The sequence below is a fragment of the Pelophylax lessonae genome (genome assembly GCF_965119305.1).
Source record: "Pelophylax lessonae genome assembly, chromosome: 1".
NCBI classification, from domain to species: Eukaryota; Metazoa; Chordata; class Amphibia; order Anura; family Ranidae; genus Pelophylax; species Pelophylax lessonae.
In genome coordinates, this window is record NC_138768.1 from 682,084,317 (window position 1) to 682,110,528 (window position 26,212).

General features: G+C 42.7%; 1 protein-coding gene across 3 annotated transcripts in view; it reads left to right on the top strand.

Annotated features, from left to right (window-relative positions):
- FNIP2 (folliculin interacting protein 2) overlaps nucleotides 1–26,212 on the top strand; it is a 150,389-nt gene that overhangs the window by 101,136 nt on the left and 23,041 nt on the right. For all 3 annotated transcript variants that reach the window (XM_082269043.1, XM_082269041.1, XM_082269042.1), the window contains 4 exons: nucleotides 13,340–13,475; nucleotides 14,410–14,611; nucleotides 17,927–18,015; nucleotides 21,718–21,864. In XM_082269043.1, coding sequence (XP_082125169.1) covers nucleotides 13,340–13,475; nucleotides 14,410–14,611; nucleotides 17,927–18,015; nucleotides 21,718–21,864 — 574 coding nt within the window. The remainder of the gene's footprint in view (nucleotides 1–13,339; nucleotides 13,476–14,409; nucleotides 14,612–17,926; nucleotides 18,016–21,717; nucleotides 21,865–26,212) is intronic.

Sequence of the window (26,212 nt, forward strand, 5' to 3'; positions counted from 1 at the left end):
GCCCCGGAGGATTTTCCTGCTAAAAGACCAGGGGGTATTTTGCGATTCGGCACTGCGTGACTTTAACGGACAATTGCGCGGTCGTGCGACGCTGTACCTAAACGAATTTGACGTCCTTTTTTTCCCACAAACAGAGCTTTCTTTTGGTGGTATTTGATCACCTGTGCGATTTTTTTGATCACGCGCTATAAACAAAAAAAGAGCGACAATTTTGCAAAAATAGCAATATTTTTCACATTTTTTTATATGAAATTCCCCAAAAAAAAATGTAAAAATCAAAATTTTTTAACATTTTTGGCCAATTTGTTTTATCCTACCTATGTTTGGTAAAAAAAAGCGTATTTTGATTGGTTTGCGCAAAAGTTATCGCGTTTACTAACAAAGGGAAAGATTTTTGTCATTTTTGTTTTTTTTTTTAACGCGTAATGGCGGCGATCTGCGATTTTTTTTTTTTTTGCGGTACTGCGACATTGCGGCGGACAGATCGGACCCTTGACTGACATTTTTGACACTTTTGGGGTTACCATTGACATTTCTACAGTAATCAGTGCTATACATATGCACTGTTACTGTAAAAATACACTGGCAGTGAAGGGGTTAACTTTATTTGGGAGGGAGGGGCTGTGTGTGTCCCTAGGGGCGTGATTCTTACTGTGATTGGCTGTGGCTCTAGCTGTAAGGACACTGATCAACGGATCTACATACTAGATCCGAGTAATCAGTGTCTTTACAGCGATGAGAATGACAGGCAGCTTGTTTACACAAGCTGCCTGACATTCTCCCTCTTCCCCCGACGATCGCCGAGTGGCCGGCGGACATCGGGTCCGCTGGTCACACGCGCGGGGGTGTGCGTGACCGCGCCTCCGCGGGCGCGCGCTCGCTCCCCAGACCCTCCCAGGCTAGTGACGTTAATTAACGTCACTCTGCCTGGCAGGGGCTGACCGCCGCAGTAAATCTACTTGCGGCGGTCAGCAAGCAGTTAAATTATAGAATGTCCATGTGTTGGATAAAGTCCTATGTGTAACCAACTGCCGTGAACGGACGATCCTTCCTTGATTGAAAAGCAAACAATATTCAATTACAAAAACTTGCGCCCAAAGTGTTGCACAGTTCTCCTTTGTCAGATTCAGAATCGTGATCTTTATTCTAAGCCAAAAAATCATGATTCTCATTTTATCTAGAATCCAGAATCATACAGCTCCATTCTTTAGTTATGCAAGGTTCTCCTAGCACCATTAAAATATATATGATATAAAAGTATCACTTGCCTACTAGGCACCTAAACCCCCTTCCTGCCCAGGCCAATTTTCAGCTTTCAGTGCTGCCACACTTTGAAACTATGACAATTGCGCGGTCATGCAATACTGTACCCAAAGGAAATGTAACACTTTTTTTTTTTTTTTTCACACAAATATAGCTTTCTTTTGGTGGTATTTAATCACCACTGGGGTTTTTGTTTTTTGCTAAACAAAAAAATACTAACAATGATGAAAGGGAAAAAAAAATATTTTTTTTAATACAGACTTGCCTGTAAAATCCATTTTTTTGAAGTACATCACGGGACACAGAGCCATAAATCATAACATATGGTTTATATAACCACCTTTTAGGTGAAGGACAGTGGCAACTAATCAGATTTGATACCCCCCAATTTAACCCCTCCCACACAGGAAGTACCTTAGTTTTGTAGCAAGCAATAAAGACCCATAAAAGAGGGGAGGAAGCTCTGTGTCCCGTGATGTACTTCAAGAAATTGATTTTTACAGGTAAGTCTGTATTAAAATATATTTTTCTTTTCGTACATCACTGGACACAGAGCCATAAATCATAACCTATGGGATGTCCCAAAGTAATGCATCTGAGTGGAGGGGGAGACCAAAAAATACCGCCATCTGACCCCAAAGAAAGAATTACACCACTGCCTGCATAACACTGCGGCCAAATGCGGATTTGTCTCAACTATGCTTTTGTCCCCTGTCTCTGACTATTTTGTCTATCATGGATTTTTGGATTCTTCAATAAATGTTTGCAATTTTCAAGTCGGAGTGCAGTCTTCTACTTCCAAAGATTACCGATACCCTTCTAGCTGAAGTTATCGCAATCAAAAAGACCAGTTTTCTGGTCAAAAGTACCAGAGGAACTTGCCCCAGAGGAACTGCCAACACCAAATTAAAGTCCCAAGGACATAATGGTGGCTTCACAGGCAGAAGCAAACATAACATTCCCCGGACTAAGGTCAGAACCAATGAATGGGAAGAGATCGTTCCTGGAAGAAAACCGATGAGGCTGAAATCTGCCCTTTGATAGTGCTCATGGCTAACTTCATATCTACTCCTGCTTGAAGGAAAGCTAGAATTCACACGATGATATAATTGCGGGGATGCCATTTTCTGGCCTCACACTAGGCAATGTAGGATTTCCAGACTCTGTAATAAAGGTTTCTAGAGACTGGTTTTCTAACGTTTATCAGTGTATGAACTGCAGGGCCAGATACACCCCGCTCCTTCAAGTTTAAGGCTTCAATAGCCAATCCATCAAATTTGGAGACTGTACAGCAGAGTGGAATATTGGACCTTGAGAGAATAGGTCCGGACACAGTGGAAGGGCCCAAGGCCTCCTCACTGCCAATCTCTGGATTTGTGCAAACCAAACCCTCCTCAGCCATGCTGGAGCTAACAGAATTACTGGTTCCCCTCTAGCTGGATTCTGCGCAACAGACACGGTATCAGCTGCACCGGAGGAAAGGCATACATCAGGGAAAACTTCTCCCAAGGAGTTACCAAAACATCCACTCCGACTGCGAGCAGATCCCTAGTTCTGGACACAAATCTCTTCATCTTGTTGTTGAACCTGGAAGCCAACAAATCTACATCTGGTACATCCCAGCATTGGTAGATTGATTGAAAAAATCTTGCGGTGTAAGGACCATTCTCCCGGGAAACATCTGATGACTCTGTCTGCCTGCCAGTTCTCTATTCCCAAAATCAAAACTGCTGTCGGGTATGGCACAAACTTCTCTGCCCAAGACAGGATGAAGTCCACCTCTTTCTGGGCTTTCCAACTTTGTGCCTCATTGATGGTTGCTACAAGCCACAGCCGTGGCATTGTCGGATTGTACCCTGACAGGGTGACCCCGAAGCCTAGTAGTCCAGAATTTCAAAGCCCGACTGACTGCTCGGATTTCCAAAATGTTGATGGGGAGACTTTTCTCTACCCAAGACCATTTCCCCTGGACAGAGGCTTCCTCCAGAACTGCTCCCCAGCCGGAGAGACTGGCATCTGTAGTGACTAATTTCCAAGTCACTGGAAGAAAGGATTTCCCTTTCTCCAGATTTCTGGTCAACTACAAATTTAGACTCTGAGGTACTCTTGGTACCAGAGACATGGATTGGTCCAGAGATTGAACCTTTCTGGTTCAGACAGACAGCATGTTTGTTCTGTAAGGGTCTGGCATGGAATTGGGCATAGGGAATTGCCTCAAATGCAGACACCATCTTCCCCAATAACTTCATGCAAAGACGTATAGAAGGATATCTCCCCCTTACTACGGACCGAACCTGATCCTTCAAATCTGTGACCTGGCAAGAATCTTTGCCTGCGCAGTGTCCACAGGACAGGTATTCCAGACGTTCGAAGAACTTTAACGTCTGATGGACGTTTTGGCTTAGAGCCGAAGCCGATCGATCTATTAGTAAATAATCGTCCAGAAATCCTATTATAGATATCCCTCGGGACCTTAGAACAGCCAATACTGGAGCTAGAATCTTTGTGAAAATTCTTGGAGCTGTGGCTAACCCAAACTAAAAATGGTGGTTCTCTATTGTAAAGCGTAGGAACCTTTGAGCCTGGAATATATGCATGTGAAGAGATGCATGCTTGATGTCTATGGATGCTAGAAATTCTTCTCTCTGCAGGGAGGTTACGACTGAACGAATTGGCTCCATCTGGAAAGTACTAATGTTCAGAAACTGATTTAAAGCTTTGAGATCCAGAATCGGTCTTGTGTCCCCGTTTTTTGGTTTGGGGAATACCAACAGGTTTGAGTAAAAACCCTTGAACTTTTCGTCCTCCGGAACCTTTTATCACTTTTTTTAAGCCTTCAGCTGGTTCAATGCCAGAAAGAGTCTTTTTTTTTTTAGGGGATCTGTCTGTAAACTTGACCTTTATAAACCGGGGATACGGGAACACCCAAAATTCCAGTTTGTACCCCTGTGAAATGGTGGAGATAACCCAGTTCTCCCTGAAAAGGGAAGCAGACCGTTTTTTTAACCAAAGGATTCTGCGCATTTGGACTGATATCAGAGCAAATCATGACATTTGCCTTATGGAGTCCGTAAGAGCATCCACTGCAAAACCTAAAGTGAGAGGTAGATCTGACAGATCTTCCACAGACTCTCCTTGAGAAGGAACGGTCTTGGCCCCTTGCTTCATATGGACTTTCGAAGACTGACAAACTCCTATGGCTGCTACTGTTGGTTGTATCGCAGAACCTGCAACCGCACAGGAGACTTTTCAATAAAGGTTCCAACTTCTGGATATTTAAAAACCTGGGCATTATCCGCAGGACAGGTTAAGCTCTTGTTAACCACAGAAATGGAAGCATCCACAGAGGGTATATTCTATTTGTTAGTAAACTTTTCCTCGATAGGATACAAAAATGAAAACCTTCTGGGAGGAACAAAAATCTTATCAGGATGATCCCAATCTTTATACATTTCTTGCTCCCAAGAGCAGATGTATGGGAAACATCCGAGGACTATGAGTAGGGCGCAATGAGCCTAGAGAGGAAAAATACTCCAGCAGTCTCTAGGGGAGGAAATTTTGTATCCAGACTAGACCATTTCAGTAAAAGATGGTTTCTCTGGGTCTGAGAGGTAGATGGACTCCTCTGACTCCCCAGAAGTGGAAACCTCCGCTTTACCTTCTGTAGGGTCATCAACCGCGACTTTTTCCACATGCTCTGCTCAATCCTGAACTGACTCGGGGTGGCTCAGGTTGGGGAGATCTATCACGTTTCTTCCCTTGAGATGCTGCAATGATAACAGCAATCCTACCCTCAAGGTTGGCCAATGACACAGCCAAATTGTCCTTGGTGACGTAGGTTGCGGCAGAGTAGTAGGAGTAGCTACTATGCCGGACAGCTGTAATGGTTAAGATTGGCAAGATGCCTCTAGCTCTTCAGGAGAGGTAGACACTACTCCTAGAGGCTAGGACCTTCAAGGCCTGACTGTTGCATCACTGCCTTTTCCAACTGTGCCCCCCCCCTTTTTCGGGCAGACATTGCTTTAAAGCAAGACAAACTTGAGGTACCATCTTGAAGTGTACTCAAGGCTTGTGCCAATCGCATACGGCCTAATGCACACATCCCTGATTATCCCCAGATACAGGACCTGTTTGTGCCAGTAACGTATACCCACAGTGACTCGCGCAACCCAGCTGCTGCTCTGTGTCCTGTTCAGCCTATGACAGAGGCTAGTGTGTTGGAGACGGGTACTTTACAGAACACGTCCCTTTTTGCATGTGCGGCGTGGTACGTGGCGTCCACGTGCACGCCAATTGCGTTAGAACATGCCCTCCATGCGGAGTACACCTGTACTTAAAGGCGAAGATTCCCGATGGTGTGTACATGTGGAATGTGTGTGATTGGATGGTTGTCCTTTTTTTGTCCTTTTTTTCCTTTGGAACCCCATTAAAGCCCTGATGGACTTTGTCCTACGGACTGCCCTGTCTGGGTTCCAGGGTGGGCCCCATAGTTGTGGGGCTCTTCCTTCCCTTGTCCTATTGGCCACAGTTGGCCTACCACTGAGATTTGGCACAGTGTTTTATTTTCTTCTACCTGCTCTGCGATAGCCTTGTAATTGTTTACTACATTGGTTGTGAAATGCTTGTTATGTTTTACTACAAAATTTCAAAAATAAACACCTTTCAAAAAAATAGAAGATTCCCGCGTGCAAATGGGCCTATGCCATACACGAAATCAAGGCAGAGACAAACATGCTGACGCTTATGCGCCAGGGTGAACACAAAAAACGTATGTGGGGGGAGAGCAGGTTAGACTGAATCTTGTTTGTTACAGTTGATACTATGAGTCGATCAGCTCAGGGTAAAACACAATGTGAAACAATAGGCAAAGAAACGAGGATTGAAATCAAGCTTTGCAACAATCCCATAACAGCCTCAACAAGAAAGTAACTTGTAAGCATGTATATTAAAAAAGAATAGCGCAACCATGCAAAAGAAATGACTATCAAATATGGAGACAATCCATAAATAAAAAATGGGGATTTAGTTCCACCATATGGCCATATCGTGCTCAAGCCCACCACTGCGTCAAAGTACCCCATTATCGGTGGGTCCTACACTATCCATAAAAAAGGGGTGAATCCAGCCTCTCTTACCCTTGGAGACAACACTCCTTGCTGGGAAGGTGTGCTAATGCACTGCAGGGGACTCCTCCTATATCTACTTGATAGAGGACACCAATAGAGTACAGGTGTGTGTGGGGGATGGGATGCTCAACCTCATAAGTCTGGTCAGACCGAATACATAATAAACAAGCAAAAAATTGGGGGAGCAAACCCTGAACATGTATATCTAAAGCCGGTGCGGGGTAATTTTAATGGGGTACTTTGACGCAGTGGTGGGCTTGAGCACGATATGGCCATATGGTGGAACTAAATCCCAATTTTTATTTATGGATTGTCTCCATATTTGATAGTCATTTCTTTTGCATGGTTGCGCTATTCTTTTTTTAATATACATGTTGCTTGGTCCATAGCTGCACCAGCTTTAGATATACATGTTCAGGGTTTGCTCCCCCAATTTTTTGCTTGTTTAACTTGTAAGCATAACATCCATAGTCTCATGGAGGGATACATATGGCACATGGTCTATGTTCTCTTTGTAAATATTTTAGGCACTGTTCCTTTTACATTTACAATTATGCCAGCAATTTTTTACCTTTTTTGTAAGGTTTGCTGAGTAAGTAAATATTTTAAAATTTACTCGCCAGTCCTGCCGCAGGATTCTGTTTTGAAACAGGAATCCAATCGTCACCCATCACGGCGAGCTTTGTCTTGGCCTCCAAGGACTGGGTCCCCTAAGAGGGGCCACGGCCTTGGACCCTGCACAGAGCGCCTTTGGGGTTTGGTACTCCCAAGGTCCAGTGTCTAAAAAGGACAGCATTACAGGCAAAACCTTGTATCTGCTTCCCGAGGCTCAGGTACCATCTTTTTTAGTTCATTGACTGATTAGGATGGATCTGATAGCTTAACCCCTTTGATTCCATGATCTTTGATTGGGGTAAATACCATAATCTTCTGTCTTCTTTTGAAGACAATGTGAAGAGACTCTCCACTGTGATCATCCCTTTTAGACACTTTTAGAGATACTTCCTGTGTAAGAGGGGTTATATGGGGGGCATCAATTCTGATTGGTTGCCAGTGTCCATCACCTAAAGGTGGCTATATAACCCATATGTTATGATTTATGGCTCTGTGTCCAGTGATTATGAAAACTTTTTTTCTTTTCGTACGTTTGTTGTAAACATTTGCAAACGGGTAAATCTTTTATTTTTTTCAGACTTTTTTTTTTTTTTTTTCTCCTCACACTGTCAGCGTGGGGGGGAAAAAAATAGCAGATTACCGGCTCTGTACATCATGTGATCAGCTGTCAGCTGATCACGTGGTAAGGGGTTGAGATATGGGCCCCTTACTCCGTTCTTTGATCAGTCGAGTCTTGTGGACTTGCTGATCACATAGCAAGCCGCACGCGCTCCGAAGAGGGCATGCAGGCAGCTCGTGTTTGGAAGGGACGTAAATGGATGCCCTGTTACCAATTTAGGCCCGCACTGTAGCTGTATTTTGGTTTTGGCGCAGGAAGAGTTTTTTTTTTTTTTTTTTTTTTGTAGTGTCATAAATGTACTCTGAATAGTTTTGCCTTGGTGTTTGGATATAGCACTAGACAAATCCTAGAAGTCAGACAATGCTCCTTTTGTTAATGGAATGTTGCTTGGCTGGGGTTGAATGGTTCCTGTTCTCCTTTTACCCCTTTATACTATAATGTGATTTCTTGGCCTTTATGTGTTGTTGAGATATCATTGTGTTAGCTCTGGTATGCTGTGTAGTATTTAGGTTGGTTTCTGTTGGTTTCTGCTGTGTAACTGCCAGTGGTGCATAGTGTTGCTGACCCTGGGAAAATGAAGTAATGGAATGCCAACAATAATTGCTACTGTACCATACTAACATTTTTCTATTGCATTTATGATCATGGTGATCATCCTGAAAACCAAAGAGGCCCTAAAGTGCAGCACTTCAGAGCACTGCATAAAAGCAGTGCTTTTTCTAATGCATTCAGGTGCATTGGTTCATTAGGCAGCACATTCGAAATCGATGGTAACTCACCTCAGTGCCTGAACACTTTAGTCCTTCTGCATTTTTGCAGTGTACCACAATGCACGGTTAAAAGAACACTTGAGTTGGTGTCAGCTCATGTAACAATAACCCCTTGCATTGGTGTCCTTGACCAGAAAATCTCAGTGTCAGTGGAGGCAATAGCAACCCCCAGCATTGATGTCAGTGTCCACAGTAATTACCCTCATCATTGGTGGTTGTGCTTAGCTTCAGTCTGACAGGTATATTTGTGGAGTGACTGTAAAGTCATTGATGGGTGAGGAGATGTTCTCATATGTTCATATTCTGTGATGGCATAGTCTATCACACTGTTGCCTACATGGGAGCCAAAGGTATATCTTCCTAGAGCATCTATAATAAAAAAGTGCAGCACTAAGCATACAATGCAATGAAAACACTTCAATGTCCTTGTAAAATGCATCAATGGCTATAAAAGAGATCAGAAATGTCCATAGTAAAAGATCCCAGGAAAAGTGCACAGTGCTCCACTCAATGCACCTTCCCGCCTCCGGAAGGGGGAGGAGATCGTGACGTCACCCGCAGTCACTGTCGGCATAGCGAGACTCTGCACAGCTTGCAAATGTGAACCGCTATATTTTCTTCTATATCAAGTAAGAGGCTGTCTTGTTGTTTTCTCAATAAATGTATCATACATAATGCACTATGATCCGCCTCTTGCTTTTCTGGGGAACACCTTCAATTGTGCCTGAGAGAAAGGGATATCCTTAAATGTCTGACGATCCGCCTTGGAGCTTATCGTTGTGCTGTGCTGGTATCTGATTAAGGGCTCTTTCACACGGGCGGTCCGATCAGATCCGCCTGTCAGTTTTTTAGGCGGATCTGATCGGATCCTCCATGCAGCTCTATGGGGCAGCGGGTGTCAGCGGAGGTCACCTCCGCTGACACCCGCTGCCATCCGCATCCGATCCTGTGCTGAAATCTGGATGGATGGAAACCCTATTTTTCCATCCGTTCAGTAATCGGAGCGGATCTGATGCATTTTACAAGGACATTGAAGTGTTTTCATTGTATTGTATGCTTAGCGCTGCACTTTTTTATTATTGCTTTTACATTACTGGTTTTTATATTTACCTTGGTGTCAGCTGCTTTATTTATTTACTTCTTTTTACTTGCTTGCGCTGATATAATTATTTTGCTATTCCTAGAGCATCTCCCTAGGTGCAGCTGTTAAGGAGGTAGAGCCTTGGACTACAACACAAATTCAGCATTTTTCCACTCTTGTTTGTATAGTTATAGCGGTTTGTGTCTGTATTGACTCATGACAGTAATTTGCAGAACCCATTAGGTATATGTTTCCACCAGAGGTCATAATCTTTTCTCTTCCTGTGCTGCATTGAGCCCTTGTCCTAGCTCCCCCTTTTACTAGACTAATATCCCTCCTGAACAGTGACCCTCAGATGTTTTTGTCCTTCTGGACAGGGACAGAGCTTTGTATGTAACCAGTAGGCACTACTGATTCTTCCTGTGTCTGGGTCTATATTTTCTTCAAAACAAAGACGGTTACATCGACATACAAATTATGAAGTCTGGATCGTTTACTTTGGATCCAAAGGCTGAAGTATTCAGACCTTGTTCCAGCTTCTGATTATTAGTAATGTAGTTTTTGTGTTTTTTATTTACCATCTAATCAGCAAATAACACGAGACAAATCAAATTATGAATGATGTCACTATAGGCCATGCTTTAAGTTTTAATAAGATTTTATTCAATATTTTATGAACCTACTTAGCACAACTTCAGTCAAAGACCGTATTTGCATGGGCTGAGGCACTTTGCAATTGTGATCTGTGAGTAGATACCATGCCTGTACCTATATTTGCGTTACTCTCCAGTATAGAGCCTCCTAATTTCATTTAATTGTGCTTTCCACTTCATGGGGTGTAATATATATATATATATATATATATATATATATATATATATATATATATATATATATATATATATATATATATATATATATATATATATATATCCTCAGACAGGAAGGGTGATATGTCTGTCATCTCTGTGGCTGCAGCGATGATCAAGAGATTTTTTTTTTTTTTTTTTTAGGGCCAACGATTTCTGTACAAAATAAGTGCTCTGACCATGGATGTGTCCCCATGCCATATTCAGTGAACAAACTATACAAAAGATGACAACCACCCCAATTTATAACTAGCCTTTTCTGTAAGATGCACATGGGAAAAGTCTTGAAACTGGAGCTTCATTGGGGGGGGGGGGGGGGAGGGCTACGTAAAGAAGCAAAATTGATTGGTCCTTTGGGTGTGAATAAATTAATTTTAGTTAGGCCTTTATTGACCCACCCACCATCGGTGAATCTGTTCAGTAAGGTCAGGTCCGGTGAAAACTTTGGCTGTAAGGAGAACAATTTGCCCAAATACTTCATACTGGTCAAACTTCTAATAAGTGATAAAAAATTGAGTTGTTAATAGGATCCTCAAAATTTGTATGCACGGAAATGGGATCCAGCTCGTTGGCTTTCAAGGACAGCTAAAGTGGAGGTCTCACTGATGACAGGCTGTCAGCTGAGAAGATAGTAATTCCCTATATGCGGTACGGAGAAGCCTCCTCTACGTCTGTGTTGGAATAAAATCTATTGCCTAATCCATGGTCTTTTTTTTGGCGCAAATGAAAGAAAAGCTGCTTCTTGAAGATACAAAGTATGTGGGAGGGAATTTTAACAGGAAGGACTCAAGTAGTATAACAGCTTTGGTGAGGTTATTTTAGCAGCCACTATGTGGTCTAGAAATGAAGTGAACTTTTGGCATTTTATCCAAGATGGTAAAAGTTGCGCAAGTTGTCATATTAGGATCGTTTTTCTGATACATGGTTTTGTAAGAGGGTGTGCTACAAATACCTGACTATAAGTGACTTTGTTCCTAGCGAAAAAGGAAATGTAGTTTGTAGGTGAAGTAGTTGAAAGGAAATGTAGTTTGTAGGTGAAGTAGTTGCTTTGAAGACTAGTGTATCTTTAATGCCACACAGATATCAATGACTAATAGTCTGTAGATACTGGAAAAGAGAAATGGACAGAGAGCGCTAGGCTGGTGCGCCCTCTGTCCATTTCTTTTTTCCAGTATCTGCTTTGGGTTACCACGACCCGTTGAGAGTGGCAGCACAACCTGAATTTACTACAATTTGACCTGAATCGCATTTTCAGGATACCAGCCGCAAGGCCACCCCTCAAGCTTAGGAGTCATTCGCTCTTTGTACTAATAGGCTTCTTTCACACGGGCGCTCCATATGTCCGTATATCATCCCATCCGTTTGCGGATGATATACGGACATAATGCATGTCAATGGGATTGTGGATGTCAGCGGATGACCATCCGCTGACATCAGATTTGCGTCCTGTCAGTTCTGTTCCGTTTTTTGGAACGGAACAGAACCCCATTTTTCTTCCGTTTAAAAAATGGAAAGGACGCAAAATCGGATGTCAGCGGTGTCATCCGCAATCCCATAGACATACATTATGTCCGTAATATCATCCGCAAATGGATGGGATGATATACGGACATACGGACCGGATGACAAAAGTGTCATCCATGTCCGTAAAAAAAAAAAAAAAAATAGTGCCGGAGCGGACCAAAATAGGGTCCGCCCCGTGTGAAAGGAGCCATAATCTGTAGGCCTGAGAAGCCTTGAAATGTAGCGATTAGGATATTTATTGCTTTATTGGCTCAGTCACATTAGTTTGTTGCATAATATGCAGAGTTATTTCCTTCATTTCTCTGCTCTGTTGTAGTCTTTAGGCAGGTGATTTCTTTTAATTCTGCCATCTGCCTGTTTTTGGGTTCAATGTATTGTTGCTGTTGAATGAGGAGTGGGGTTATTTTTGTGATTTGTCAGAGTGTTTGGTTTGTTCCAGGTCTAGTGTCGCCAGTTTAATGAAGAGCAATGTCTTTAAATTCTCCTGCTGAATCGGCCCGAATGTGATACATGTCTGGCCAGCTTAAGTATAAAATTCCTAAGATCTCATACCCCTTCCTGGGTTTCGCATATGTACGGTGCCTATGGAAAATTTAAAAATAACTTTAAGCAAAATTGGTATTTTTACAATCGAACAGAACAAAATATTCCATACATTTTTTGTGTGCTGTTGCAGCAGGATGGTCTTGTGTTTTTCTGCTGGAATCTGTCAGTCTTTTATACTTTTTGATGCTTGCTACTTGCCGTCTAGGTGATCTTGTTTGCTGTTTAAATCTTTGATTTTCTTATTTGTTCGTTTGTCCGTCTTGCATGTAGTGTTTGGTTTTTTTTTTTCGTGCATGTAGGTTTTTTTTTTTTTTTTTTATTCCTTCAATTTAGATGCTTACAATACAGTGGCACAGTTTCAGGAGCTTTTTCTTTCTACTGCTCCTCTCAGTGCAGGAATCATCCTCTCCCTCCCCCTATACATTTACTGTTGGACAGAAATCCCTCCACCTGACAGTATGGTGTTTGCTTCAGTGCCAGTTGCTGAAACACTGTTTCCAGCACCCTGATGCCTCTCTGCAAAGTGCTTACTGTTGCCACCAGATAGTGGACCCATCCCAGGACATGATTGAATGCATGCTGGCCACTTGTTGGGTATCAGAGATTAGAAGTTTTGCATATCTGATAGATTGTTTTCAGCATTTGTAATTTTTATTTAACTTTTTTAAAGGAAAAATGTAACCATTTTTAGCAGCACATGGTTTTGTCTGCATTGTCCTGGATTTGTATAAGTTACAGAAATGGCAAAGATTTTGCAACAGGGTGTTTTTTGGATTTTAATTCTCTTTGTTATACTTGAACTATAAAGCAAGATTATCACATCTCCAATATAATTAAGAATTTGTGAATACAGGTTTTTTTCTTCTGTAACTGCTGTCTATACTCCTAACAGATGTTTTCTTTTTTTTCTTGACCTTTTGTTGTAGCATCTCTTAGCAGTCTTCTAATTACCCCTCTTCCTTCACCAAGTACATCATTTTCAAGTAACTATGCCAGCAGCTATCAGCGGCGATTGTTGAGAAGTCAAACCACCAGTCTTGAAAATGGGGTAGTTCCACGATGGTAATTTTTTTTTTTTTTTTTTTTTATCACCATGCACACCCTTCCATATCCGGTCTTGTTGGATGCTGCATACATTGGAGGTATTGGCAAAGCTTCCCCTGTCGTGATGCTACAGAAAACTGGCATGAGTGGCATGCAACAAAGATGGACCTTTTTCAGATCTGGGCTAACTTTTATTTCAAAGTTGGATAGAAACTGGTGCAGGTACATGCCTCATTGACAAAGGTATCTGGTGACCTGGCAAATGGCTTACAAGCCTCCCTGTGCCTGTGCGGTGAGCACCCTACATGAGCAGAACTTGCAAATTGGCAGGGAAATATCCTTTTCCTTCCTGTATGCCTGTTAACCCACTGCATGTCATATAAATGGAAGAGGATTAAATTTACTTAATATTTTTTATAGAAGATCCTGTTCCTAAACCAAAACCTTAACTTGTGCGTTTTTAAACTTACCCTTCACCTAATATAACTCCTAAAGCAATCACCAACACTTATCTGAGCTCCTAAACCTTATATAATAACTTAATTCTTAATCTAACACAACACCTAAAATATATGCAGCAAGATCTTTTTGACAAGATCAAAGCAAACAAATATGAAAAATCCCCTGCACCCACAACTCTGGTTCCTTAATATCACTTCAAAAATTAATCCCTCTACTATTGCATTTGGATATACAGTATTCAGTTTTGTCAGTGTATGGTCTGAGCATATTGTTTCCAGAATAGTTTAGTTTGACCTCCCTTGGACAGCTCTGTATTCTATGACTTGCGATACACTACTTCAATATTAGAAAAGGGGTGTCATATTTGGCTGTCAGTATAATTTTTAATGTAAACCTTGTTGTCGGCTTCATCAGTGTAGTCCTTTTGGTGATTTAAAAGAAAAATGTGTTGGTGTCTCCTGTAACCTTTTCTAAATAATCTGGTTTGCAGGTCAACAGAAGAAACTTTTAGTATGGCGGATGAGAGTTACACTTCAAACCCAGTAATGATTGGCCGCAAAAAGATCGCGATCAGCATCCTCTTTTCTTTGTCTAAAGAGGATGAAGCACAGAAGAATTTCCAGGACTTCTTTTTCTCCCACTTTCCTCTGTTTGAATCCCACATAAACAAACTAAAGTCCTCTATAGAAAAGGTAATACATATTGCCCCTATACTGTAATGCAGAACTTTGGGATTCAGGCAGTAATTGGGTGTAAAGTGAATTATTGATCCTGTCAGGAGCATGCATTGTTGTGGTGATTAGCATGTTTAATATAAGCTGGTTTATGTGCACTTGGCAAGAATAGGATTACTCTACTACCCAACATGGCAGTGTGGAAAGCACATCAGCCCATTTAGATGGCCATATCTACATCATTGTTCTACACCATGTGCCATATTTTAGCAGCTTATAATTTTTATTGGGGTTGTGCAAAAATGGCAATATATGAGCGGTATTACAGCCCTCCATTCTGTTTGCAAGCGAAGTATTGCTGTCAAGGCAACATGCTTATTAGGAATGTTGGTCATGTGTATACATTGTAGCAGCGGTTTGCAGCAAAATTGTTGCGCTATGTAAGTGTGCACATTTCGCATAAATGACAATCTTGGATGTAGACGTTAATGGAAGCCGCTGCTATTGCAATGGGTTAAGAGTGGCACAATCTAGTTATACCACAAAAGTACTAATGATCTCCTTCGGATGTTACGGGAGTAACAATAATGCTCAATTCACTCGTGTGTGATTTGCTGGGCATTTTTTGCCTAAACACAAAAAACAATGTAATATCCTAATTTTACAGTACATAACACAGGAGTTGATTCTTAGACCATAGGTTATATGTCACTACCTTCAGGTAAATGGATTATATCGATCAGGCTGCTTTTGCCTTATGGCTCACTAGCAGTTTTAGGATCAGCTACCCTCAGTGTACACCTTGCGAATCATCTTAACCAAACCCTGCAGTGTTTGCATCAAGTAATGGAAGCTGCATTCAGTGATCACCATGGTACTCGGTGCAATGAGTGAGTTAGTCCCCGGGTGCTATACGGCTCCAGGGCCATGGTCCATCCCTCATGTGATGCCCACCATGACAGGTGAAACCTGGACCCTTGACAGGACCAACAATGTTGATAAAGTAAGATGGTGTTTCCATGTAACTTTTACTTCCCAGTTTCTGGCTGCACATAATTTGCTCATTTATTACCTGGATATATATCCTTTATCCTACAAGACATACTGCAGTGCTAAGCACACAAGCCGCTTTTCAGGGCACAGGTTATGGAGTAATATACACTTGTAGGGAATGTTCTTATAATGTTTACTTATTTAAAATTGGCAATCTTCTTTTTTTTTTTTTTTTTTTTTTTTTTTCCTTCCACTTTGTTACTGGAAGTTCCTCTCTGGCTAGTGACAAAGTGCTCAGACTTATGAATGTGTACTTTGGATGCCATTCTGTCAATAACACAAACTGATTACGGTTTCACCTGTTGCCTGATAACCATATACGCAGCCACAGAAATTCTGTAAACACCTGGGTTATTGCGATTTCCTTATACAAGCCCGGCTAAGCCCCCTCAGTCCACTTCTATACCACATGTACCCCAAAGGGAAATTACAGGTGCTCAGAACAGGAGCACGTGGACAAACAATATAAGTTCTGCTGCAGGCCCTGAGGAAACACCGGGTATGTCTCAACTTGATAGCAGTTCCCTTGTTCCAGAACAAGATCTTACACCGACCCTGCTCCAGCCCCCTAAATCCGGATCCCTTAGACGCAGCCTGTCTGACTGACTAAAGCAGAATTCTCTAACACGGTCTGATCTAGTCCAAAGGCTATCACCACTCTGGAATTGGTGGGTACCAATACTCATAAATGCTCTTTTGGCTCTCTATTGCCTGATTATCTTCAGGCGTTACAATCTGAACATGAAACAGGTGCGCTGATAAAACTTGGTTGGTTAGTAACTATCTCAAGCGACCATAAAATAGAAGTGCTAACAAACTATAGGTGCTTAAATCATTATAAATTAACTTACAGATTTTTATAAGTGAAAAAACCTAAATACTACAATTGCTACGTGCAAATATTAGGGACGTTGACCCCAAAAAAGACAGTGCTATATAACACTGAATATTAAGAGCCAGGTGCACTGCCACAGTTAACACTTCAAAACCGAGTTAGCTCCCATATATTGATCCCCTTTTCTACACAGGCTTGCCCTGAGTTATGATATGCCCACCCTTCCTTGTACCAGGTTCAAGGATCCCTATGCTACCTGTTTTTACAAGTTGAGAAGTCTTTCTGCTCTCGCCATCTCAAAAGGAAGTACTGACCTTGCACTGGTCGACGTTTTCGCCGACCTGGTACTGGAAAAGGTCATAGACCCTTGTTCTTATGTACATTTCCCCCCCCACACTGATTTGCTTGTCTACCCTCCACATGCGGTCTGTAGGTACTTTACATTTGCCTGCCCAGCTCCCCATACATATTTAATTCAGACTTTCACCCAGAGATCTTCCAGCATCCCAAATTCCTTAAAATTCGGGGACATGCAGATCGCTTCCCCATTCTCTGTAATATATCATGTGAGGTAGTCCTTTCCTAGTGTGACGACGGGGAACCCCATCCTAAGATTTGTTACCTTTTTTTTCATGCAACTTATTTTGTTTGCAATTCAAAGCACCTAGCTCCTGGTGCCAGGCGTCCCTTCTTCCCTGGGGCTCCTTTTATCTCCTTCTGTGTGAAAATCATTCTTCCTTCCTGTGTCCTGTTTTTAAGGTATGTCAGGACTGTGGCCTTCCATCATGTATTCCCATGCCATCTGACCCCTTTTCTGTTCCTCATAAGGCAATCCCTCTATGGGATTCATTCCTCCTTTCCCCCCTGGCTGGGTGGTAACTTTTCCTTTCTTTCAGGGTTTCTGCCCTCAGAGAAAGAGTCCCTACTTTAACCCATTCCCTAAGAGGTTGTGGTTCTTGGGTTCCTTATCTAGCTTTAGTCCATCCTATGGGTTGCAGGCCAGTTTTTGTTCACATTTTTTAACCAGTTTTTTTTTTTTTTTTCTTTAAATCTCTACTGTTCCTGCTATTCCCTTTGGCTGTTTATTTGATGTCATCTGTCTGTTTGGGTCCATTGACTTTTTGTTCTTCCTGTGGCCTTGTTTCAATCTTCGCTGTCTTGATTCCCACCCCTCCATTTATTTCTTGAGAATGTCCTTTGCTCTAAGAATAAAATTCTAAATCCTGTACTGTACAATTAAAGCTGGCCATAGAGGGATCATCCACTGAAGCCTAACCGATTCTCCCATCCACATGTTTGATGTAAATGAAGGAATCCTCTTGCTGCCCTATTATATTCTGACAGTGTGACTCCTCTGTTGTGTTAGTATGTATCTAACATTGTTACAGGATTGTCCAAGACATTGTAGTAACTCCTTTTTCTTTTTTTTTTTTCTCTCTCCACAGGCTATGATCTCGTGCAGAAAGATTACGGAGTCAAGTCAGAGGGTGCAAGTCTATCTCAGTCAGATCATGGGCGCCTTGGGACAGTTCAGGTAGGATCTTAAAATTTTAGTATGAAGCTGTATATATTAAAAGGGTTCTTGCATTTAAATTTTTCTGATCATGTTTACCCTACATAGCTTTTATGACTGTTTGCTCACCTGTAATAAAGCTACAGCTACTATAATAAAATATACCTGTAATATAGCTATGACTGAATGCGTTATGGCATTATAATTCATGGATATGGTTTTTCAGTCTTTTATCTGTGTAATATTATTCCATCACTGAAAAGAACACTGAAATCGACATTCTAGGCTTTACTTTTTCTGGGTAGCATTATAGTATTAAGTAATGATGGTATTGTAACATAAAATCAGTTTGAGGCTTTAACACTTACAGTATTTAATATGGTGAAAATATTTAAGAGTAGGAGCGCTGATTAGTGTGTTCTGGTGGGGGTGGCGAGTCCCCCTGTCAGAACTCAAGGCACAGCGGGAGAGATCGCTGCTCTAATATCGCTTAGTACCCCAATCTGTTTTTATTTATTTTGGTTCAGCCCATTTGGGTTGAACTAATAAAACCTGAATGTGTACCAGGCATTACAGCCTGTGATTTGCACCTGTAGGAGTGTGTCAGGCCCTCAGGGTGTGAGTGTGTGTCAGATGATGAAAGATAGACCCAAACCACAGACATACTGAGCCAGACAGATAACCTGGAAGATTTTTTCCATGCCCTTAGCTTCTCAGTGGACACTTGTTAAAAGGCTTTATTTAACAGCCTTCTCATTTAGAAGTCTTATCTGTACACATGTGCAGAATCTTATGCCTAAAGTTTTGGTCTACAGGACTGCCTTGTAATAAGCAAGTCCAAGGCAGCCAAATATCTTTTTGGACATATCTTGGCCTTTAGTCAAGATTTCCTTGTTGCTGAGTAAGAAGTTGAAGCTTGCAGTACAAAAACCTACACCCCTTCTACTTTCAAAAGGCATTTCTTTTGTCAATTATAGGCTTCAGGCTCTAAACCCAAGCATCAGTCCCAGCTCCGCAAAACGACCATGTAAAAAATATATAGGGTTGCTATTGAGTGACCATAAAACCTCCTCTAGCTTGTACCCTATATGCTAAACAATATAGTACATAATCCACAAGTAAAGACTGCAAAAAGACCTGAATTTCTAAACCTCTCTTGAGAGGAGACTTAAATCCTCCTGGTAATAAAGGAATGCCCCCACTCGCTTTGGTTAGGGGGCATTTGCTAGCCTTTGTGGATGATGGGGAAGATTGAGGGCAATTGGCTCCCTGGCATAGTTGCTCAAGGTTACAAGCTGGATTTTCTGAGCCTATTCGTGGTTTCCAAGCCGAATGGCAACATTTGTCCCAACCTAGACCTCAAAACACTAAAGTTTCCCCAAGTGCAAAAGTTCCATATGGAATATTTTCGATAGTTGCTATCCCCCAGTAGGGGGATTTTCTGGCATCAGTGGAGATCAAGGATGCTTATTTGCATATCCCAATTTTCCAGCCTCCCAAATGGTTCCTGCATTTTGTGATAGAAAGCTGACATTTTTACTTTGCAGCTACCCGGTCATGGGTTCATATTTTAATGAAGTTTTACCTGGTGGACGTTTGGGCCACTGCATATGTGAACTCTGGTCAGTGGGCCTTGAGGCAGCTGCATGAGGCTCGAACCTGTTTTATTTTTTTGGGCCCCTTGACTTATTGCCGTGTACCCTCCCCTTATTTTCAGTTCTTTTGAGAAATACCTACAGTATCTCACAAAATTGAGTACACCTCTCACATTTTTGTAAATATTTTTTAATATGTCTTTTTTTTCATGTGACAACACTGAAGAAATGACACTTTGCTACAATGTAAAGTAGTGTGTGTACAGCTTATAGAACGGTGTCAATTTGCTGTCCTCCTCAAAATAACTCAACACGGCCAATGTCTAAACCGCTGGCAACAAAAGTGAGTACACCACTATGTGAAAATGTCCAAATGGGGACCAATTTATCAAATCCATTTTCCCTCCCTGGTTTCATGTGACCTGTTAGTGTTACAAGGTCTCAGGTGTGAATGGGAAGCAGGTAGGTTAAAATTGGTGTTATCACTCTCACTCTCTTCTACTGATCACTGGAAGTTCAACGTGGCACCTCATGGCAAAGAACTCTGAGGATCTAATAAAAAAGGAATTGCTGCTCTACATAAAGATGGTCTAGGCTATGATTGCCAAGACCCTGAAACTGAGCTGCAGCACGGTGGCCAAGACCATACAGCGGTTTTTAACAGGACCGGTTCCACTCAGAACAGGGCTCGCCATTTTCGACCAAAAGTTGAGTGCGCTTGTCTTTGGGAAATAGACGTATGAGTGCTGCCAGCATTGCTGCAGAGGTTGAAGGGGTGGGGGTCAGCCTGTCAGTACTCAGACCATACGCTACACACTGCATCAAATTGGTTTGTATGGCTTTCATCCTAGAAGGAAGGCTCTTCTAAAGATGATGCACAAGAAAGCCAGCAGTTTGTTAAAGATAACCTGCTGGCTTAGGACATGGATTAAGGTCTTAGGACATGGATTACTGGAACCATGTTCTGTGGTATGACACCCAGATAAACGTATTTGGTTCAGATTGTGTCAAGCGTGTGTGGCGGCAACCAGGTGAAGAGTAGAAAGACAAGTGTGTCTTACCTACAGTCAAGCATGGTGGCGGGAGTGTCATGGCCTGGGGCTGCATGAGTGCTGCTGGCACTGGGAGCTACAGTTCATTGAGGGAACCATGAATACCAACATGTAATGTGACATGCTGAAGCAGAGCATGATCCCCTCCCTTTGGAGACTTGGCCGCAGGGCAGTATTCCAACAGAACAACCCCAATCACACCTGCAAGGTGACCACTGTCTTGCTAAAGAAGCTGAAGGTAAAGGTGATGGACTGGCCAAGTATGTCTCCAGACCTAAACCTTATTGTGCATCTGTAGGGCATCCTCAAATGGAGGGTGGAGGAGTGCAAGGTCTCTAACATCCACCAGCTCTGTGATGTTGTCATGGAGGAGTGGAAGAGTGGCAACCTGTGACGCTCTGGTGAACTCCATGCCCGAGAGGGTTAAGGCAGGGCTGGAAAATAATGGTGACCACACAAAATATTGACACTTTGGGCCCAATTTTGGACATTTTGACTTGGGTGTACTCCCCTTTTGTTGCTAGCGGTTTAGACAGTAATGGCTGTGTTGAGTTATTTTGAGGAGACAGCAAATTTACACTGTCATACAAGCCGTACACTCACTACTTTACATTGTAGCAAAGTGTCATTTCTTCAGTGTGATCACATTAAAAGATATGATAAAATGTGAGGGGTGTACCCACTTTTGTGAGATACTGTATGCTGTAAAGGATTCCCTTGTGTTCCGTGATGTTCGATAGAGAAAATTGGATTTTTGTTTCACCTGTAAAATCCTTCTCTCCATCACAGGACACTGGGATCCCACCTGTGTGTGTGTGTGTGTGTGTGTGTGTGTGTGTGTGTGTGTGTGTGTGTGTGTGTGGTGTGGGTGTTTTTTTTTTTTTTTTTGGCTCAGCCAACTGAAGGTGGCAGCATAACCCTATCCTAATGGATATGAATATGCATGTGTCCTGAGATGTACTCCAAAAATGATCTTGCAGGTAATCAAATTTTTTATTTAAAGTTTTTATGTATATGGATTTATACTTATGTACACCTAATAGCTGCAGAGAGCCCTAAATTGCTTTGTGTATTAGGGAGACTATCTGGAATCTGTACTGTGCCCCTCGCATTGCTGAACCAGTTTGGCTCACCATGATGTCCAGCACTACTGAGAAAAGTCAACTTTGCCAGCATTTTCTCAAAGAGCTGACCTACCTTATTGAACAACTTAACAAGAACCAGTAAGTACATCTTTGCCTCTGTTTTTTGGAAATGCTTGTTTGGTCAGTGTGCACAGCAAATAATTAAAATGGTATTTGTACTTGGTCAGTGTCCTGTTTTTGCAAAAATGGAGGGCCGTCCTTTTGGTGGATGTTTCAAAACTATTTTGTAGTCAGCCAGGTTGTGCATAGTTTTTCTCAATAGAGAATGCCTAGACAGACTAATGTGCTTCCTAGAATGCAGAATACCAGCCCTTGATTATAACAATTATGAGATAGTATCTGTATTCCAAGAAGCTAGCAAGAAATATTGGCTAGGTCTGCTTAATTATCCATTTGTCTTTCTGAAACCTCAGATGTTTAAAGGAAATCTAGAGTCACCGCACACACTTTTTTCATCAGCATTGTAATTGCGATACAAACTAGTTTTTGACAATCCAACATACCTTTCACGTTGTAAATGCTTCCTATCTGCTGCCAACTCTCTTCACAACTTCCTGGATTCCCTGCTTGCTTTGCAGCTTCCTCTCTTTTTTGATTTCAAAGTACTACAAATTCCATGATTTCTTGCTGTCTGCAATTTTAGATTTCCTGCAGTGACTCTGCAGCCAGAAACCCCTGTCAGTACCCCCGTAGTTCCAAAAGCATGCTCTGTGAATTCTGTGACACAGCTGTGCCTATTACCAGTGAATACAGTACATGTCACAGAATTCAAGAAAGTAAATATATGGGGATCTTCACAAAGTAAGTTTACAAACTTCAAAATCATTCAAATTTAACCACTTCTGGACCGGAATTTCCCCCTTAATGACCAGGCCATATTTTGCGATTCAGCACTGCGTTACTTTAACTGGCAATTGTGCGGTTGTGCGATGCTGGACCTAAAATAAAATGTTGTGTTTTTTTGTCCCCCCCCCCCCCCCCACAAATAGAGCTTTCTTTTGGTGGTATTTGATCACCTGTGTGATTTATTTATTTTTTGCGCGCTATAAACAAAAAAAGAGCGAAGATTCTGGAAAAAAAAAAAAAAACAATATTTTTCACATTCTGCTATATAACATTCCCGAAAAAAAATGAATGAATAAAAATCAAAATTAGGCCAATTTGTTTTCTGCTACATATTTTTGGTAAACAAAATTGCAATGAGCATATTTTGATGGGTTTGCGCAAAAGTTATTGCGTCTACTAACTACGGGAAAGATTTTATTTTTTATTTTTTTCTTTACTAGTAATGGCCGCGATCTGCGATTTATTTTTTATTTATTTTTTGCCAGGGAAGGGGTAAACAGTGTGGGTGATCAAGGGCTTAAATGTGTACCTAGGGGCGTGTTTCTAACTGTGGGGGGGGGGGGTCTTGGCTTGTGGTATGACCATAGAGACCTGTGATCCTATATAGAAGGATCACAGGCGCACTGTGATCATTCCAAGGAGAAGAACGGTCAGCTTATGTTTTCACTATAGATATCCTTGAAAGGTTAAATGCCTATATTTCGATTGATTGTTAATTTATTGTAAGACAAAATGAATGTTTTAGTTGGAAAAAGCCATTTACCAGTTTCTTTATCCTGCCTGTTATATTGTGTATTTATATTTTCTATCAAGATGAAAACCTTTTTTGCAAGTTTGTTATGGAACAAAACGCTCTCTCACTTAGTGGACATGTTAACATTTTAAAAATCATAGTTTCTCTTTCGTTCATTGACAGGCACAGCTATTGAGGATTCTTGAACCATTGGGTTATACTGCCCCCTACAGGAGTAGGACACTAGGCAGAAAAAAGAACTTGACTATGCCTATGGGCAGTCCCAGGTGGTATACTCCCCCCTCTCTATTGTAGGTCATCAGGGGTTTTTTTTTCTGCCTAGTCAGGAGTAAGGACCTAGTTCCTTACTGAGATCTCTGGTCCTGGCAATTTTTTTTCCTTTTTTTTTTTTTTTAATTGCTTTTTTCTTCTGGTTAGATCTTCAATCAACTGCTGCACTGGACGATGGGCTCGATTAATCTAGGTCCAGTGGTCACCCCAGTCTGGCCAGGGAGCGTGTGCAGACCACAGCTCCGCGCTAGGTCGGCTGCAACATAGCCCCACTGGACAGGGGCTGGCCTGCGAGTTAAATGCCTTGCAGCGTTCCTCCTGGTCGACAGCTCCCCCATTTCGATGGCAAAGAGGTTCTGTGTAGAGCGGTGCCTGCTTGGTTCCCAGTATGGTGAGCAGTTGTCCCCCCTCTCCCTCTGGAGCGTTTTGGGGTGGATACAGGCCCCTCCCTGGGACAGTCAGACTCCTTTCCATTAGACCCCCTTGTATTATGGTGATCCCTATGGGTCATCTAGCCCCCTATTCACCCCCTCCCCCCCATCTGAGGTAGCGTGGTGGTCAGGGATGTGTCTGGGGCGGGATGGTAGTGGTGGGGGATTGGGGGGGTTATGCCTCCAGTGACTGGGCTATCTGCCTGGGGGGGGGGGGTACCGTACCTGGGCTCTAGGGATCCCTCCTGGGCCCCTAAGAGCCTCGTGGAGCCACATGCAGCGGCCATTTTGTTGTAGCCTGTTCTTGTCTATGGCCGACAGCCATGTTTGTGCAGTCTGGCGGCCATTTTTCGTTGGTCCAGCATACTGCAGAGCGGCCACCTTTACAGAGGAACCTCTGGGCAGTAATCTCGGCTTTGGGGAGGCCCCTCCTTTTCCCCTGGTGCTGACTCCTGGGTGCATTCGGTGCCTTTCTGGTGGGGTGGGGAGTCTCGTGGGGTCCCTTCCTCTCTCTGCTGCAGAATTGTGGGATGCTCTGTTGCTGGTGACCTGGTGGTGCTACCAGCGCAGTGGGGGTGTCCCTTGGCAGTGTTAGACACATTTTTTGGGGGTCACCCTCTTTACCAATGGAGTCCTTGGAGCATCTTTCCCCACCTGACCCCCCTCTGAGGCTGCGGGCCCTCTGGGTCCCAACCATCTATTAAAGCACTGGCAGTGGTCCTGGAGTCTTTTGTGTCCCAGGTGGAGGTGGCTTTTGGGCACGGGCTAGCAAAACGCGTCCCCGGTCTCATCCAATCCTGACTCTGATTCGGCCGCTGCAGATGTTGCCTACCCTGTGGGGTCTGTGGCCACGCGCCCTGACTTCTCTGATTGTGAGGATCATTCCTCCACACCTGTAGCTGCGCACAAAAAGATGCTGGTGGACGCACTGATTGTGTCCTGTATGCAGTCTTTTCGGAAGTCCGACTCCCGGTTTGTGCTCATGGATGGGCCAAGAAAAGGGCTGTCCGCTTTACTGCGACCATTTCAAGATGGATCAGACAGATTGTGACTCAGACCTATTTGATCAAGGGTCTGGTTCTGTCTTTCCCTATCACGGCACACTCTTCTCGGGCGCTTAGTGCTTCTTGGGCCTTCCGTCATCAGGCGTCAGTGGCGCAGGTTTGCAAGGCGGCACTTGGTCCTCGGTGCACATTTTCACTAAGTTCTATAAAGTGGATGTGATGACATCTGCGGATACTTCCTTTGGCCGCAAGATTTTGCAGGCTGCTGTTTTTAGAGGGTCTGTTCCCTCTTTGGGGGTGTATTCAGGTGTTCTCCAGTTTTTGTTGCGCTCCTGTTGCCTGGTTGGCTATTTAGCCTTGAAATTTTTTCTTTGTTTTTTTTTTTTTTTTTTCCTTTTGCTGTCCCACCCCTAATGTTTGGCACTGCTTTGGGACGTCCCAATGGTTCAAAAATCCTGAAGAGCTGTGTCCATCAAACGAAAGAGGAAATTAGATTTTACGGTGCACCTGGCAGCTATGGAGTCTTTTAGGAAATCAGGGTCACTATTTGTGCTCACTGATGGGCCTCGCAAAGGGTTGTACGCTTCCTCTGCGACCATTTCCAGCTTAATTAGACAGGCTGTGGTTTTTCCATCCAGGGTCAGGTTCCTTTCCCTGTCAAGGCGCATTTTACTCGGGGGCTCAGTGCCCCCTGGGCCTTCCGTCATCAGGCGTCGGTGACGTAGGTTTGCAAGGCCGCCTCCTGGTCATCGGTGTACACGTTTACAAAGTTCTATAAAGTGGATGTGTTGGCATCTGTGGATGCTTCCTTTTGGCCGCAAAGTTTTTGCAGGCTGCTGTTTAGAGAACCTCCTTTTTTATGGTGTATTTTTTTTTTTTTTCATTTTTTTTTTTTCCCAGTTGTTTTGGTTTAGCTCCTGTTTATCTGGTTGGCTATAGATAGATAGCCTCGGGAGTTTCTTTTTTGCTGTTCCCACCCCTCATGTTTAACACCGCTTTGGGATGTCCCAATGGTTAAGAAGATCAGGAGCTGTGTCCGTCAATGAATAAAAGAGAAAATGTGATTTTTTGACTTACTGTAAAATCCATTTCTCTGCGCTCATTGATGAACACAGCACCCA